The sequence below is a fragment of the Oryzias latipes genome, chromosome 14, assembly GCF_053564925.1.
Source record: "Oryzias latipes strain Hd-rR chromosome 14, Olatipes_Hd-rR_3.1".
Classification (NCBI taxonomy): domain Eukaryota; kingdom Metazoa; phylum Chordata; class Actinopteri; order Beloniformes; family Adrianichthyidae; genus Oryzias; species Oryzias latipes.
The window spans coordinates 25054853-25072226 of record NC_136250.1 but is presented as its reverse complement, the minus strand read 5'-3'; the positions used below and the strand labels follow the sequence as shown (position 1 = coordinate 25072226).

Genomic DNA, 17374 nt, shown 5'->3' with positions numbered 1-17374 from the left:
TAAATTTTCCTTAAAAGTTTCAATTTTTGATCCTGGTTTCCTATATACACATCCAACAGTCATATTTTTGTTTTTTTGTAACTCTATTTCCACAGCAACACTTTCCATTAAATCATCAATAGTAGATGTCATGCATTTTACCGGTTTCCATTTTAAACCGTTATCAATATAAAGGGCAACTCCCCCTCCAATCCTATTTGTTCTGCTATTGAAATACAAATCATAACCTTCAACTTTCAAATTATTTTCCTTCCCTTTAATTATCCATGTCTCTGACAATGATTGAAGATGATTTAGTCAGTGGATGAAAAAGATCAGATAGTACTTTTTCCACTGTGAGAGGGTGATAGGACCACATATGGATGTTGGAAAAATACTTTTTTTACTTTGATCTAACTATATTATTTTCTTCAGTTAAAATAAACCATTTTTTGTATGTCGGTTTAAAAATTACACGTAGTTTTCAGACAATTATTTTACTTTCATTCAAATTAATTCAATTAAGTAGGTGTAACTTTGGTGCTGCTGTTAGAGCGGCACCACAAAGGATTCTGAGATATCATTCCCTTTGCCTGTCTGGACGGATTTGGGTTTAAGTGTGGGTTTTTAACCAAATGTGTTTAGTTGTTTAGCTGTTTTACTGTGTTTTGCCGAGTTATTTTGCCCTACTGAGCTTATGTTTCTCCACCATGAGTGAGAGTGATGTAGAGGATGATAAGTTTATAATATACCCCTACAATCTGCCTCTGTAACCAAAATTATGGTACATTCTTTAACGAATTCTTGCACACCGTGCATTTTCCCCCCGTCTTTTTTATTGTCATAAAAATGAGTATATCTGCCGGCTTAAACTTAGACATTTTGAAAGTTCAAGAAATATTAGATGGAAGAAAGATTAATTGAATTGGAGTAATATGACATTTAGTTAGATAAATACGTAAATTTGAGTTGTATAAACAATTATTGAGTTTTATAGACGTAAGAAATTAGGTTGAATAAATAAAAAACAATTTTTGTTACCAATATAAGTAATTCATTTAAGTTGGCAAATTGAATACGTTATATATATATATGCGTCACAAGGAAAATGGAAACAAGACCAGAAACTCGTGCGTTTAGTTTGTCTGCTCTTTTCTACACGCAGAAACTATTTCTTTTGATGATGCAGCCGTGTTACTTTTTTGATGGACGTATAATCTTTATACGCCGTCATTAAAATCTCAGACTTTATTCTTATATTGTATTGTTATCAGTATCGTATTTTTTTGTATTGTAATGTGTAAATGTTCATTTTGACGTTCATTCCACCAAGAAGTTTATTTTTCTGTGTGCGCACGGCAGCTGAACTCAGCACGTCAGCTGCCGTGCGCACTACTGAGCTCAGCGAACCCCCCCCCCCCCCCCCCCCCACGAGTGCAGCGATTCTTCTTTTTAAAAGAATCAGATAGGTATTGTGTATTTTATTTTATTTTTTTAATCTTTGTAACAAATAACTGCCTTCTAAAAACGTTGTTTTAGAATCCTTACACACACAGCGTGTTTATAAAAGAGCCGACCTAACTTGAGTTTTTGACTTGTCCACACTGAAAAAACGGGAAAAGTGGGGTTGTTCAATTTACAAATAGTAAACATGTTTGTTTAATATGAACAAATTATGTTTACCTTCGAAACATAATATAATCTTGAAAATCACACATAATTTCTTGCTGAGTTACTTTTATATATTTAAATCATGTTGACAAAACATGAAATAGTTATGCTTGATCCTTTGCCCCTTAATTTTGGATAAGTAAACCCCATCGGTGAAGAAGAATTCCAGGAGGGGAAACTTTGCAGTCAGCCATTTTAGAGAAGCTACAAGCACCTGCTCTGGCTGGAGGAACTTTAAAAAGGTAAGTTAATTTACTCTAACAAATTAATTTAAGAAAGTGGAAGGCGTAAATGTATCATTAGTGTTATTTTTTTCCACGGGGAAGAGCTTTGTAATCCACTTTTGTCGTAGTTATCAAAGTTAAGGCTCTGCGCGCCACTTTTGTCCCTGCCGGCCGCAGCCCTCGGACGGCAGGTAGGGGGGAGGTGTGTGCGCGCGGTAAATTGTACTTTCACGTCGCAGGCAGATTCAGCTGTAAACGCGGTGATTTCAAATGATGTACGGGGAAGAGTGGTGAGTAGTTATGCCGTAGGAATTCGCTTTTGACAAAGGGGCAGTGGGCGCTTGTGGGCACGGCTTTTTTTTTCCACAGGCAGAAACTCTGCCAGGGGAATTTTCATCGTCACTAAGTGGATTTCTTTTTGCTAAATTCTGCGTTGTGGAGACCGAAATTGAAGGAAAATGTGAGAAGCTATCATTACTATTGTCATTATTTAGTTTTTCCATACCGTTCCACCATGAGCTAGTTTAAGGACGGCATTATTTGACCAGCAAACAGCACCGCACTTCTGTCTCAGTCAGCTGTCAATCATTCTCCGTGCGCGTCTCGTGCACAGAATGCGTTTGGTGTGTCCAGTTTACATAAATCTTTGGTTTCAATCAGAGCTTTGTTTTCATTCTATGATGCTGAACATATTTTTTATTTTAGCTTTGAGAGTTTAATTGAGTGAAAATATTCATGTCCTTTTGGAACAAGTGTATAATGTGTAGTAAAAAGTTGACTGCCTTATAATAATGTCTGTAATCCTACTTCACATATTCCTCCCATTTGTGATAAATTAATATGGGAATCCTTTATGGGTGGGGGGGGATTATCCACTCCCGATCTGCTAGTTTAGTTTTGCGGTTTCCATTTCAAAATTCGCGGGTTCTCATAAGCCTGGTTTGAATCCTGTGGGGGGAGGAGGTGTCTAATGTTCTTTCTGGTCTAATTTCTTCAGAATATTTTTGCAGCTATTTATTTCAAACCAATGCATGTTTAGTTATTAAAATGATACAACAAAGCTGTGGAAGTCTCACTCTCTCTATATATATTTGAAATGTAACTAATAAACCTCTGTCCTGATTACAGAGCTCATCACACAACACTTCCAACTGCTCCTCCCTGATCATGCTGGGGTCCATGCTCCAGTCTTCACTGAGTCAGGTGGGTCACCATGCATTTACTATATATTATTGGAATTATTGTCTCCTGGATTGTCATCGAATCGGGAGGTAACCAAGATTGCCAGCCCTACTCTTTACACGCACCTTTTATGTAGAGAGATACATAATAAACCTAATAAATAATGAAATTGATGGTTGATCAGTTATCCCACTACCTCTGTTAACATGACACTAAGGATATAATGATTTTGTTAACACAGTAACTATAACATTTATTGATGAGCCAAGAGTAAGAATTGTATTTTTCCAAAGTTTTCATGTGAATTTAAAATTTTTTGACTCTTTGTATTTCAGACTGCTGAACTTCTCGCCAATATAAGCAAGTTCAGGGGTTTATTCAAAGTATAGGTGAGTTGTGTAATCTAGACGCTTTAACTAAACTTCAAATGTGAACTGTGCACACAAATATCTTCTGTGTTCTTCAGAATGAAGACCATGCAGCAATCCAGGAGGCAATCGAGGACACCACGGTGGGAATTTCCCTCCTAATGGAAACTGGCAGTGGTGAGGAAGAGGACATTCTTGTGGTCCACATCTCCCAGGCTGTGGTGGTCGACCCACCAAGTGTCTGAGTGGCAGATGCCAAGGCTTTTTTGGCCTTATTTACAGCACAAATCTGATTACCATCCTCATCTCAGAAACACCTTGTCATGGGGCCCGTGGCTTTGCTCCTGCTATGATCTCCTGGAGGCCCTTCCCTTCTTGAGCTCTCCCGCTGGTCACAGGTGTTGTGTATTATGTTGATTGGTTTGTCTATTTATGCAGTGTCTGATCTTGTTTCTGTGTCGGAGCGTCTTCGTTCTACGCTCTGGTGTTATGGTTCTCTGGCATTAAAGCCCCTTCGAGTGAACTATTGGATTTGGGTCGTTCTTCCTGCTCTTGGGTTCTCTCCCTTGGACATTCCGTCACACACCTTTGAGGTAATCCAAAAAAAAACTGTATTAGAGTTGTAAGGCAAAGTGGTGTCTAAGGTTTCAGGCTTAAAGATCCGACTCTTTGAATAAAATGACCTTTAAATAGTTTAACTTTTTCCTAAGAAGGGATTCCAGCTGTTTGCTTTGGCTCTGTTATCTTCTGTTTAATAAAAATGGCAAGCCCAATTTATTGTGATTTGTCATTTTATGCTACACTGTAAACATATTTTTCAAGTTTAGATAATAAAAAAGTTAAATCTGAAATTTGTTTTCAGTGTCATATGTTCATTGGATTTTCATAATGCACAAGAAAGTATTTGCTTTAAATAATAATCTGCAATTTTATTTTTCAATTTAAATTTTATTAAAATAATTTATAAATTAAATGAACTATGTAGGTAATTTCAAACAAATAATAGTGTTTTAAATGTTTGAAAAAATTATGGTAAATGACATAATAAAATCTTGTTTGTTTATGTAAAATTATTAGGTGCAGAAACAAAGAAGCATTCATTACAGTAGAACATGATTTTATTATGAGCAATAATTATATTGGTTCAACATGATTTTTTTGCGCGCAACCGCTGTCCATGATTTTTTTATGTCAATCCAACAGGTCTTTTTTTTCAGTGCAGAGATAAAAAAAACAATAATATAATAACAAAAATATGCATTCACAAGAAAATTGGATGAAATGCCATAATCTGCATCAATAATGTCGTTAATTTTAAAATTAATAGAATGTCGTTGCTGCCACAGATAAATAAAATGTCCCCATTGTGGGATTAATAATGTCATCTATCTATCTATATATCTATCTATCTATCTATAAAACACTAGTTCGATTTAATCAAACACTCCCAAAAGCCAAATCCAACGCCAGAAGATTTGTTTTCTTACTTACCAGTCATTGTCCTTCTACCTTTTTGGCTCCTGCGAGTTTCAAACAAAGATTTTGAAATTTTTCCTTTCCAATATTTTCCAAAAAGTGGCGTAGATTCGACCAGATTCCAAAATACATACAAATGTGAATAATAAAAAGATAAAAACTGCTGGATTGATGGTTAAGAAGCGGATGAGTCCTGTCCTGTCGACGGCCAGTGTTGCCAGATCTGAGTGACAGTTTCCAGCCCAAACTCATCGTAAAACCCGCCCACCTCAATAAAAACAAGCCCAAATCTCAACCTAGCAAAAACCTAATGTTGAACGTAAAAGTATAGCCGTAGCCTAATAAAAAATGACGCAATAATAATAAATTATTATATAATAAGTCTGTTATAATAAATTTTTTTATAAAATAAGTACAGAAAATCCAGTTATAGGTTTCTCGTATCGTGTACTCTAGATGGCTTTTGATGGCGCCCCCCTCTTTCTGCCACTGCCAGTTGCTGGACCACAGCGTATGTCAATCAGCGGTGGGCTGGTGACTGGTGGATTAGAGGGGGCGGGGCCTACCTGGGTGCGCGTTGGCTGAACGTTCTCCTCCGGCTGAGTGTATAAGCAGGCTGCGCTATTTTTGTTCGAGCTGTAACCATTCTGACAAGGTTAATAAAAGCCAATAAAAGCCCTGCATCATCTCCATCTTTTGGAAATGAACCCAAACGGCAGAATAGGGTTCTGACTCTGCAGAGGCTCTGGGAGTTTTAAAACAGCGTCAATTATTCGCTGATTTTTGTTATTCACGGGGGGGGGGGGAACTAAACAGGGGGATTACTGTAATGTTTCATATATTCACAATGCTTTTTTTAGGCTATATATTAATTAGTATACTTTTACTTAATATTTTAAATAATAAGAAAAATAATAATAATGACAATAAAACCGCTAAATATTTTGAAAAGCAGCCCAAATTTTATAGACCCGCCCAATGCCAATTTTACCCGCCCAACATAACCAAAAGAAGCCCAATTGGGCGGAAACCCGCCCAATCTGGCAACACTGTCGACGGCTTCAAAAGAGATGAGAAAAAAGCGGAACTAGGAGAAAAGGGAGAAAAATAGGCCCCACCTCTTCCTGCGAAACCAGAAGACCGCCCAAAGACCATAACAGGTGTCACTTCAGCTAAGAACAGAAAATGGTCAGCGTGGTTCCAGCTGATAGAAAGACAACAGGAGCGCGCAACTGAAGTCTGCAGCATTTGAACACACAACACGTCTGACCTTGAGGCAGATAGACTTCAGCAGCAAAAGACCACAAAGGCACCACTGCTGTCAGATAAGATAACAATTCCCACACAGATGCCACTATACACACATACAATTCGCATCACACGTGCATACAGTGAAATGAGATCAACTAGAGGGCTGCATTGGGATCGGGTCCCGCCGGGTCCCGCGGGACCCAACCCAAATCTCGCGGGATTGGGCGGTTTGAATTGTGCTGCGGGCGGGAGCGGGCGGCAAAAAATAAACCCCGCGGGATCAGTGCTGCCATGAATATCTCATGAATATATATTAGCGGACTACGTTAGGCTGTGCGGCTGTTGGATTCTTATGTACTGAAGCTCCGTGAAGGCATCAGGTAGAGACACCCAATGGCCTCTGTCATCTAACCTGATGTTGGGGGTGCGCCCCGCCCCGCCTCTTACTAAGAGCGCGCTTCAGGCCGTCTGTCTGCGCGCGCACACACGCACACTTTTAACCGAACAGGATTTGTGAAAATATATTTAATAATTAAGTTGCACATTACACAAAAGAGGAATGCATGAAAAGAGGAGGCTGGAGGAGGGACATGAATCTCTTTAGTAATAATATCAATACAAATACGTGTTTTTTCCTGCGGGACGGGAGACGATACAAAATCAATGCATCTCTATTACTGTGCGGGACTAAATTCTATGAGTTTTGCGGGTGCGGGCGGGAGTGGACATACATATTGCGGGAGCGGGCGGGAGTGTAACGCATACGTTGCGGGAGCGGGCGGGATTGGTCAAAATTCAGCGGGCGCGGGCGGGAGCGGGATGAAGAAAATAGTCCCGCGCAGGGCTCTAACATCAACAACATGAAAGCATGAATCCATCCTGCCTTGAATCAACCGTTCAGACAGCTGGTTTCACAGTGTGGGCAGAGTCACAAGTCCCTGATTTCATAAGGGTATGCAGCCACATTGAGAAGCGCCCCCCACCCCACCCACACACAGTGGCGGTTCTACCCTGAATTACTCCCCGGGCGAGACCCTCCCCAGGCGCCCCCCCCCCCCCCCCCCCCCCCATAGTCACAACAGAACTTTGTTTGTCTTTGTCAACTGAAATGTTTTATTGTCATTGAAATTAAGAAGTGGATAAAAAAGATGTCAGAATTCTGAACAGCATTATAAAAGTTATCAGAACACAAAAAATAAAAGACCATAAGCATGGCAAAAATACAGTTAGCTAAGAAAATATTGAATCAAACTCAATATTAAATAAATAATATAAAATAAATATTTTAAAAACATTTATGAATTGGAAATTTAAATTGTCATGTTCTATATCGATCTCTACTTCAGAGAAGAAAAATTAGCTCATGTTTTCCGTCTTCAATCCTTTGATTGGCACATTTTTAGTTATGACCTGTTACATTATGTTTGGTCCCCATAGAGTTGCAGTAAATGGTAAATATTCATTTTTAAAACTACCTACAGATTTATGGAAATTTTATTGGCTAAAAATATAACCCCACATTTGTAAAACAAATAAAAAATAAACTTCATATGCAGGCTCAAAATTAACCCCTAAATCCCCAGTTAAATGTCAAAAACACATTGTGAAAACGTTTAGGCTGCCACAAATGATTATTAATTAATGACCAATCTCAAATTATTTGCCCCATTAGCATATTATGGCAGCACCAGCATGCTGTGTAACCATCACAGCTTTTTTAACATTATGAACTAGTATACAACAGTAAAACACAACAAAACCTTTGTGTTACAGCAGAGCAGACAGACACATGAATCATAACTAATGTTACAAGTTAAGGCAGAGCAAATTTTTAAGAATAAAATCTAAAAAAAATAAAAAATGACGCTATTTGCAACATTTGGGCCTACTTCAGTGTTGGTCATCGACCAAAATAAAGTTTTCATCGGCAACGTTGTTGTAGGGCAGGTAGCATTAGAATTTGGAAAAAACATGCATCAAGCTGTGAGGACTTACCCTTTTCTTTATCTCTTTTCTCCTCTTCTTCTTTTCTTTTCTTTCTAAATTGGGCACCAGATGGCTTTGACCTTTTCTTCTCCATATTTTAGATGTTTTTGGCGTTTGTTTGGCATAAATGTCCTCACGTCACGAAGAAGGCATAAAGTCCGTCGACTGAACCAACTGTCACCTTAGTGACAGCATTGTTTTGTGTTGCCATTTTTTTTATTTGGGCATTTCACACAAAATTAACCCAAAAAGCAGAATATATTTTTTATACCTTTATTAAAATGTATGTTATAGAATGTCACCTTATGACTGACTTATAAAGAGGTTTTATAAAGTAGATTCAAACCCCCGCCCTTGTCCCCACCTAGCCACTTAATTTGGAAGCGTCCCAAAACTGATTCCCCGCAGCCCCCTCCCCCCCCCTTCCTTCACACATTTCCAGCAGGAGCGCGTGCAGCTACAGCCAGGGGCGCTCATTCGCTACAAGACGGCGCAGTCGCAGTTTTTACTTTTATTTTTTTCATCAAGCCCCCGACCGTCGCCTCCCCTGAAAGATGAGCCAGCCAGGTGTTGCGCATGCGCAAACGTGGCGGCGCTCCGTGCTCACCTCGCGCCCCCTCCGTTCTCCTTCTTCACACACATTTGTGTCTACTTCTCAAAGACAGGAGAGCGCAGCTGCGGGGCGAGGGCGGCGGCGCGGCCAGGTTCAGGCTGTTACAAACTCACAAACTGTGACATAAGTAAACCAATAATGGTGGATATAATATTTTACAAGGGCTGAGCCGCCGGTGCCGCCCCCCTTCAGTTTTCCGCCCCAGGCCACCGCCCGGACGGCCCGTGCCTAGAACCGCTACTGCCCACACACACACACGCACACAGACATAAATGCACCTGATTAAACGTCCCATCCACCCCTCCTAAATCTGTCTAAACATCCACAAAATCCTTTTATTGTTTAAATGTATAAATCTCATTATCGGTACTTCTTATCTGATTATAGATATGACCCAGCAGAACATTTTGTGAGTTATTTTCAACCGTGTATTTCCTCAATGATTCCCCAAATTTGTGAGGTGAAGGCCATTCAGAAGGATCTTCTGAGTAATGCCTGGCCCCAGCCCTCTCCTCTGCACCTCTCTGTTCTTCTACCTCTTCATCATCAGCTTATCGTCTCTCTTTCTCTCTCTCATCATTATTTTCATCTGAACCCCTCTCCTCATTCTTCTCTGTTGTGACTGACTTGTCATGTACGTCTGCACTTGTTTCCCCAGTATGAGTTAACTGGTCGTCAGCAGAAGTTTAAACCAGAATGAGCATCTAGGTTTTTATGACTTCAATAGTTGAATTATTCCCACCTAAAGTCATCTCTGCTCATGTCTGTCTCCTTCACCTAATTGCCTGTGTTCTTCTCCACTAAATCCAATTATTTCATGTTTTAAATACATTAAACATCTTGCTAATGCATTTTTTTTTAATTAAGAACACTATTTGACAATGACTGACTTGGTATGAACTGGCTTTGCCCTGAACGTCCACCATAAGACCAGCCTGTCTCTGTCCTCCTTTTGTCCTGATTCTCTTTTCTCGTCTTTCTCTCCATCCTCAAAGCTGTTTGATATAAACTTTGTGTTAGGAAGATTTTCAAATAATACAGAGACTAAACTATATGTAGAAATAGAAACATTTTTAATATTAAATTATATTTTTGTTGGATATCGCTTAGTGGTGGGATAGAATAGATTTATTTATTGTTGTTAAACATCTCCAAATGTTGAACTAAAATCCAAAGTGTCGTTCAGCCAAAGTGATATTAAAAGTGAAAGGCTGTAAACTAAATCACTCCAAAAAAAAACAAAAATTATCCAAACTTTTAACATAAAAAGAAACAAAAACACCATCTAATCCACCATCACATATACTTCTCCCTATTGGCCATTGAAGCAGCTTTTATAATAATTTAGGGCTGTTACAGTCATAGGTTAAAAAAAGGTTAATTTTCAGTGTTTGGGTAAATCTAGTTAAAGAAATTATTTATGTCTGTTTGAAACAAAATCAGCACAAATAAGCTCCTTTTTTCGCTTCATGATTAGTGACACTGTAAATCCTGCTGAGTACACTTGTGAGCATAGATGCTTTAACCTGAATGCTTTTATCACTGTAATAACGTACCTCCTGTGGGAGCCGGTTTAGCTTGTGCTGGTTCGCGGCGCCTTCCGTCCGTGAAACCAGGGTTCGACTCCGGGCTGCTCCCTGTTCCCTTCTCTGCCCCTGTGCCGGTTCCAAGCCCGGTTTGAGAAGGTTGCGTCAGGAAGGGCATCCGGCGTAAAACATTGCCAAGTTTACCATGCGACTTGTTCGCTGTGGCGACCCCTGATGGGAGAAGCCGAAAGAGGAAGAAGAAGAATAACATACCTCCTGTCTCTCAACCATTTACTAAACCTTTTCTTCATTCACTCCACATCTTTGTCCCTCTTGCGTTTTCTGTTTTGATCCACAGATTGTTTTGTCTGTTGCCTTTCCATTCAAAGCGCGCTGTCATCAGATGATCACACCATTCAAATGAAAACAAGCAGACGCGCTCCCTCACGTGAGTCTCCCCAAGAGCACGCTCCAGCATGTTGTTCTCGCAGACACGTGATGGATAGCGCTCTCTGCACAAGACGCGAGCGCAGGCGCTGCTTCTTATCAGCGGGGACTTCAACCATGCCTCGCTCTCCTTCATTCTTCCCCGCTTTACTCAGTACGTTAAGTGCCACACTAGGGAGATCAAGACGCTGGACTTACTGTATGCGAACGTTAAGGAAGCATATCCAACCCACGTCCCCCACTTGGCCGCTCTGATCACAACCTGGTGCATCTGCTTCCTGAATACAAACTTCATGAAGCAGAAGACCACCCCAGAAGAAGTCAATGAGAGCATGGACTGATGAGGCCAGGGAGAGACTGAGAGACTGTTTCCAGACCACGATCCTAAGATGGTGCACGCTAAGGAGCCAAACCACTACAGACTGACCTCCCACTTGATGAAGACCATGGAGAGGTTCATCCTCAGCCCCCTTCGCTCAGTGGTCAGCACCCCAATGGACCCGCTGCAGTTTGCCTACAGGCCGAACATCGGGGTGGAAGACGCTGTCATCTACCTGCTGCACCGGGCGCTGACTCACCTGGAGGATGCCAGAACCGCTGTGAGGGTCATGTTCTTTGACTTCTCCAGCGCCTTCAGCACCCTCCGGCCAGCTCTGCTGAGAGAGTAGCTGGAAGGGGCTGGAGTGGACGGAAGACTGGCTGCATGGACGACCGACTACCTCACCAACAGACCACAGTATGTGAGGCTACACAACTGTGTGTCGGAGGTGGTGGTTTCCGGCACTGGAGCTCCTCAGGGGACGGTGCTCTCACCATTCCTCTTCACCCTTTATACATCGGACTTTACATACAACACCGGCAGTTGCCACCTTCAGAAGTTCTCTGGCGACTCGGCCATTGTTGGCTGTGTGTCAGGGGGGAACGAGCTGGAGTACAGGTCAGTCATCAAGGACTTTGTGGACTGGTGTGAGCGTAATCACTTGTGCTTGAACACCAGTAAAACGAAGGAGATGGTGATTGACTTCCAGAGAAGAACATCACAATACACAGCAGTGAGCATCCAGGGCTCGGACATTGAGGTAGTGGACAGTTTTAAGTAGCTGGGTGTTCACCTCAACAAGGAACTGGACTCACAACACCGATGCCCTGCATAAGAAGGGCCAAAGTCGCCTCCACCTTCTGAGGGGACTGAGGTCCTTTGGAGTGTGCAGGCCTCTCTTACGGACCTTTTATGACTCTATGGTAGCCTCTGTTATCCACTACGCCGTGGCCTGTTGGGGAGCAGGCAGCACAGACCGTGACAGAAAGAGACTCAACAAGCTGGTCAGGAGCGCCAGTTCTGTCCTGGGCTGTCCACTGGACTTTGTGGAGGAAGTGGGTGAAAGGAGGATGTTGGCCAAGCTAACATCCATCATGGTCAACAACTCTCACCCACTACATCAGACAGTGGAGGCGCTGAACAGCTCTTTCAGTTGCAGACTGTTACACGTAGGGATGGGTATCGTTAAGGTTTTAACGGTACTACTACTCTTATCAATACTGCTTCTCGATCCGGTATTTTAACGGTACTCTTATCGATACTTTGAGGACGAAAAATAAAAAAATAAATAACAAATTAGGAACATAAAGTGTTTTATTTCTTCATGCAACAGCATTGTTTTTTTAACAAAACATTTTACTTTATACATTCTTTTCTAATTGAAAATTAAAATACATATATATAAATAAACAGCAATGTTTTAACATTTTGCTGTCATTATGTAAACATAAAACAAATTAAATAAACTGTTCACTCTAAAATAAAATAAAGTTGCATAGGGGAACATAGTTTGCAGGTAGATTGCACAAAGCCAACGGTTCTTCATTCTTCAGCACAGTTCTTCTGGAGGAAGATAAACATATCAGCCTTCCCTGGCAGCAGTCGGGACCTCTCTTGGCTAATAGTGTTCCCTGCAGTTGAGAACACCCTCTCAGAAGGGGTGGAGGAAGCTTGGGTACAGAGGTAACCTGTTGCAATGATAAAGAGGAGAGGTAGAGTATCCTTTTTTCCCCACCACCACATTACTGGATCTGCAGCCATTGAGGTGGCAGGCAGGCTTTTGTAAAGGTCAACCTCTAGGTCCACAAGCTGTGTGAGGGACATGGTGCTCTGCTGTATTCTGGACCTCAGCTCTCTTTCCTCCTCCACAAACAGCTCCTCCAAGGCACTTTTTGCTTTGAACACTGATTGAGGTGGGTCTACCTCCAAATCCTTTACTTTCCCATCTTCAGATTCCACTTTATGTTGCTGCTGTTCTGCCATTGAGCTTACCTGCTCAGGCTTCCCTGACATCCCTGGACCTGGTGTTGTTGCTCCTGTCGCATGATCGACAGCTGCCTTCCTCAGTCTGTCCAGGTGTCATCGCTCACCGGTCTCCCTTTAAACCTGGGGTCCATTGCTGTGGCCTCGTGCAGGAAATCTTGGACGGCGTTGTCCTGGTAGCGCTCACTGAGGTTCCCCCAAACCTTCTCTTTGATGGCTGTCACAAACGATGTGTCTTCATGCTTTACAATGAAGTGCTGCTCCAATTTACATAGGACGGGTATGATTTGTCCACACGTGGAATTCTTTTCCCCTGACACACACAGTGTGGAGGTGTACAGGATCTTCATGAGCTGGACAAACTCCTCAGCCTTGTGGAAATCATCATCCCTCAGTCGGTCCAGGTTGTCCTTTGTCATTGCCCTCCGCAGTCGGGGATCCAAGACTGCTGCCTGTAATGCTGGATATTGCTCCATGAATCTCTCTATCATTAAATAAAGAGAGTTCCATCTCGTCTTGACGTCCAGAATGAGTGAATGTTGCTTACGTCCTGAAACAACAAAAACAGCATAAATTAAGTGCACAATTCAATATTGAATTAAATAGGCTGTAAAATTTGTGAATTTCTAAATAATAATTTAATGGTAAAAAATGGCTTCTCTTACCAAGCAGCTGCTGCTTTTCCATTAATACCTTGCTGGCCATCAGGACCTCTTAAACTACACGACCACTGATCAGACTCGTGCAGCCCATTTATCCACAGAAGCAATTGTGTATATTTTCTGTGCTGCCAGATTCAGTGTGTGTGCAAAGCATCCTATTTTTAGGATGCCAAGCCTCCTGATGGCAACGTCCAGATTGCCAGCATTGTCAACTGTAATGGCGCAAACCTTGCTCAGCTCTATTCAAAACTCCTCCAGAATGTCAGAGATCTCCTCTGCCAGTACTTCACCAGTTTGAGATTGGTAGACTGCCCTGGTGTGAAGGACCTTCTGCTTGAGTCTGCCCTGACTTGTATAGTGCACAGTCACAGTGATATAGTGGTCTTGGCTGAGGGTAGTCCACCCGTCTGATGTTATGGCCAGCTTTGGTACATCCTTGAGCTCAGCAATCAATTTGGCCTTTTCTACCTCATACCAGGACGGAATTAGCGTGTCGCTCAAGTAACTCCTGGAGGGAGGGTTGTATTTAGGATTGAGTGCCTTGCACATATCCCTACAGAAAAAAAAGAAAAACAACATTTATTGCTGAATTATTATTGAATGTTGTGTTTGTGGATTTATGTGTCTAACTTTATTTTAATGTCATACTACTATATCCTAAACAATAGTACAACTGAATATACTGACTAATATTTACCTGAAGCCATTTGACTCCACTGTTGCAAAGGAGTGTAGACCTTTCACTATGAACTTGGTCACAGCTTGGTGGCAGGCCTTCACACTCTCCTCGTTCATTCTGCCACTAGCTGCTAGCGTGACAGGGTTTATTTGTGCTTGTTTTGGAAAGGCACCAGTGTCAGTAGTAGATGGAGGACTGGGTTGGATCACTGCAGCTTAAATTCAACAACAATAAAAATTGGGAAACTGTTTAAATTGGTTGTTTATAATTAATTTAATAAAACTGAAGCAACCCAGATTTCACAAATAGTATGTAGCCCATTAGCAATTTTTTTCATTAATCAAACTAGCATTATAGCCTAAAAATTAATAAAGCTCCTAGATGACAGGGTGAATATAAAAGACAGACTTCGGTAGTTGCATATTGCTGCTAATAATAACTGAGCTGCATTTCTGGAAGGAAATAAAAATACCAGTGAATGCAAAGCAAAAAGCTTATTATGTCATAATGGCATATAGCAAAAATAATTCTAATGCATTTTAATGCAAAATTTACACTAATGTATCCTAAATATCTCTAAAAGTAACATGAAAAATACCTAGCTCAAGAGTCCTTTATCAGATCTAGGTGACAAAGTTCTAACGAAATTTATACGTTGCATGTTTCAAGCTGAATTATCGCAGTCAATCAGCGGAATAAATCCAAAAAAAAACTAGCAAATAACAACACTGCACATTGCTTTGCATTGTAGTGTAATAATAAATCGCTTTTAGGTCGCATCTCTTGCTCTGAAACGTTATTTGAAACTACATTTCCATTTAGGTTAAATTTGCTAACATACTCATAGCTTAAAAAAGGCAAAGGTTATTGACTTCACGTGTGGGCTGCCTGCATGATAATGTTACAATACAAACCTGGAATGCACGTGGATGTGCTGGGGCGATCAAACACTGTACATGATCTCTCAGTTTGGATCTGATGTACTTTTGCCAGGTGTTTTGACAAATTGCTTGTGTTGCCGCCCTTACACGCAAAATATTTGTCGCACTTGTGGCAACGGGCTGTGTCTGCATCTACTTTAGAATAGTAGAGCCACACTTTAGACCTTTTAGTTCTTTCCGCCATCGTATTTCTTTGTTTTGTCCGCTGCCAGCCTTGTCCAGTGAGCGTGCGCTGCCGCTGCCTTGTCTCTCTTGTGTGCGGGCGCGCTGCATGCTGTCTGAACAACAGCCCCGCCCCCTGTGTGCACACACACACGGCAAGACAGACATCTCCTCTTCAGCGAGAACAGCGAATTTAATATTATCATTAAAATAACGGAAAATTGACTGACTTCTGCAGCTCATTCATTCCAACAGCTGTAAGATTGTACAATGCCATAGTTTAAATATGCATGTACAAACCGGTTATCATGCATCCATAGCCTATCTGGATATTCTGTCTTTTTACTTTATTTATTTAATTTTATTATTAAGCATTACATACGTTATGTCGTAATAGTGTACATAAGTATTACTTTTTACATTTTTTTTGGCACATTTTGTATTTTTTGCACATTTTGAACACAAAAGCAAAAATTATGAGTTTGGAGCTGATTAAGAAGGCATGATCAGGGATAGGTTGGTGTTCAGCATAAATGACACAAGACTGAAAGAGAGACTGCTTCGGGAGAATGACGTCACTCTTTGTAAAGCATTAGAAATATGCGAATAAGCAGATGGCAGTGGCCAAAGCACAGATCCAGGCTGTGCAGTCAACACCTGTCACCCATGACACAGCAATGGATACGTTGAAGAAATAAATAAATCAGCACATGGCAAACACAAAACAAGCAGCAACAAGCAAGTGATTTACACCAAATGTGGCAATAAGCACGAGCCTCGACAGTGTCCAGCTTATGGAGCACCAAGTCACAAGTGTGGAAAAAATAATCACTTTTCCAAGGTATGCAAAACAAATGCAGAGAAAAAGAGTTACTACAAGAAAAACGTGAACAACATTGAGACTGAAGTTGACTCATTGTACATAGGCATGGTGTGCAGTGATAATAGTGACATAGCTGGTAGTTGGAATGAAACTGTGAACATCGAAGGCATGCAAGTTACTTTCAAACTTGACTCAGGTGCAGACGTAAATGTGCTGCCCAAGTCAGTTAATGCAAAGCTATCTGGTGCTCTTCAATTACAGCCCACAAAGACTGTCCTCATACCTTTTGGTGGAATCCACATACACCCAGATAATGTAGTTTCTCTTGAATGTGAAACAAGGAAGTGTGTAGCTGTGTGTGACTTTCTGGTGTCCAGCCATGCAGATAAGTCAATCCTAGGTGGAAAAGCTTATGAACAGCTGCACCTGGTGTAACAAATTGGGACAATCGCAGCAGCAAAGTTTTTACAGCCAACCAAACCACCAGCAACCAAGGAAGAGCTCATTGAGAAGTACGCAGAGGTCTTCACAGGCTTGGGTGAGTTTCCTGGAGTTCCCCACATGCACATGGACCCAAACATCACACCTGTGATTCATGCATGCAGAAATGTTCCGCTGTCCATAATGGAGCCACTGAAAAAGACACTGAAAGACTTACAAGACAGAAACGCAATAAAGCCAGTCAAGGAGCCCACAAATTGGGGAAATAGTCTGGTTGCAACACAAAAAAAGAAAGGAACACTAAGGGTGTGTTTGGACCCTTGTGACCTGAACCAAGCAGTGAAACGCCAGCACTATTCTATCCCCACACATGAGGATGTTCGTAGTAAACTGGCGGTAAAATCAATCATCACCATTTTAGATGAAAAGGATGGTTACTGGCAGATCAAACTGGATGAGTCATCTTCTAGGCTCTGCACCTTTAACACACCTTGGGGCCGGTTTCGTTTCCTCCGGCTCCCATTTGGCATTATTCCGCCAGCGAGGTTTTCCGACAAAAGAACTGAGACTTTTGGTGACATACCTGATGTGTTTATCATCGCAGATGACATGATCATAGCAGCAACTTCAGAGCGCGAGCA

The 17374-nt window shown here is 41.3% G+C and overlaps 2 protein-coding genes and 1 long non-coding RNA gene across 6 annotated transcripts in view; 1 reads left to right on the top strand and 2 right to left on the bottom strand.

Annotated features, from left to right (window-relative positions):
• The window catches only part of LOC111948682 (uncharacterized), a 58794-nt gene extending 53094 nt beyond the window's left edge, over positions 1 to 5700 (bottom strand). The window contains exon 1 of one of the 2 annotated variants that reach the window (XM_078930541.1): positions 4916 to 5700. In XM_078930541.1, coding sequence (XP_078786667.1) covers positions 4916 to 4922 — 7 coding nt within the window. In that variant the 5' untranslated portion in view covers positions 4923 to 5700. The remainder of the gene's footprint in view (positions 1 to 4915) is intronic. The other variant, XM_078930543.1, reaches the window with a different exon arrangement.
• Positions 1575 to 4275, top strand: LOC111948681 (uncharacterized). 2 transcript variants are annotated; one of them, XR_002874644.2, is made up of 4 exons: positions 1575 to 1892; positions 3003 to 3077; positions 3392 to 3445; positions 3523 to 4275. It is a non-coding gene; the product is annotated as an uncharacterized LOC111948681 (long non-coding RNA). The 2 variants fall into 2 exon arrangements; XR_013647357.1 differs by lacking the exon at positions 1575 to 1892 and having other exon boundaries at positions 2784 to 3077.
• A 6473-nt stretch (positions 5701 to 12173) lies between the features above and the next one.
• Positions 12174 to 14947, bottom strand: LOC144983624 (uncharacterized). Of its 2 annotated transcripts, XM_078930530.1 has the most exons (3): positions 14385 to 14947; positions 13691 to 14240; positions 12174 to 13575 (listed from the first exon to the last, which is right to left on the bottom strand). In XM_078930530.1, the coding sequence occupies exons 2-3, from the start codon at positions 13728 to 13730 to the stop codon at positions 13106 to 13108; spliced, it is 510 nt and encodes a 169-aa protein (XP_078786656.1). In that variant the 5' UTR covers positions 13731 to 14240; positions 14385 to 14947; the 3' UTR covers positions 12174 to 13105. The 2 variants fall into 2 exon arrangements, with proteins under 2 accessions (XP_078786656.1, XP_078786655.1); XM_078930529.1 differs by having other exon boundaries at positions 13691 to 14947.
• Positions 14948 to 17374: the final 2427 nt, after the last annotated feature.

What these genes read in the sequence shown, in the direction of transcription:
- LOC144983624 (XM_078930529.1), bottom strand. Translation starts at nt 13,730, where the DNA reads ATGGCCAGCAAGGTATTAATGGAAAAGCAGCAGCTGCTTG. An exon ending in GGAAAAGCAGCAGCTGCTTG is followed by an intron (nt 13,576 to 13,690) that starts GTAAGAGAAGCC and finishes TTGTTGTTTCAG; the next exon opens with GACGTAAGCAACATTCACTC.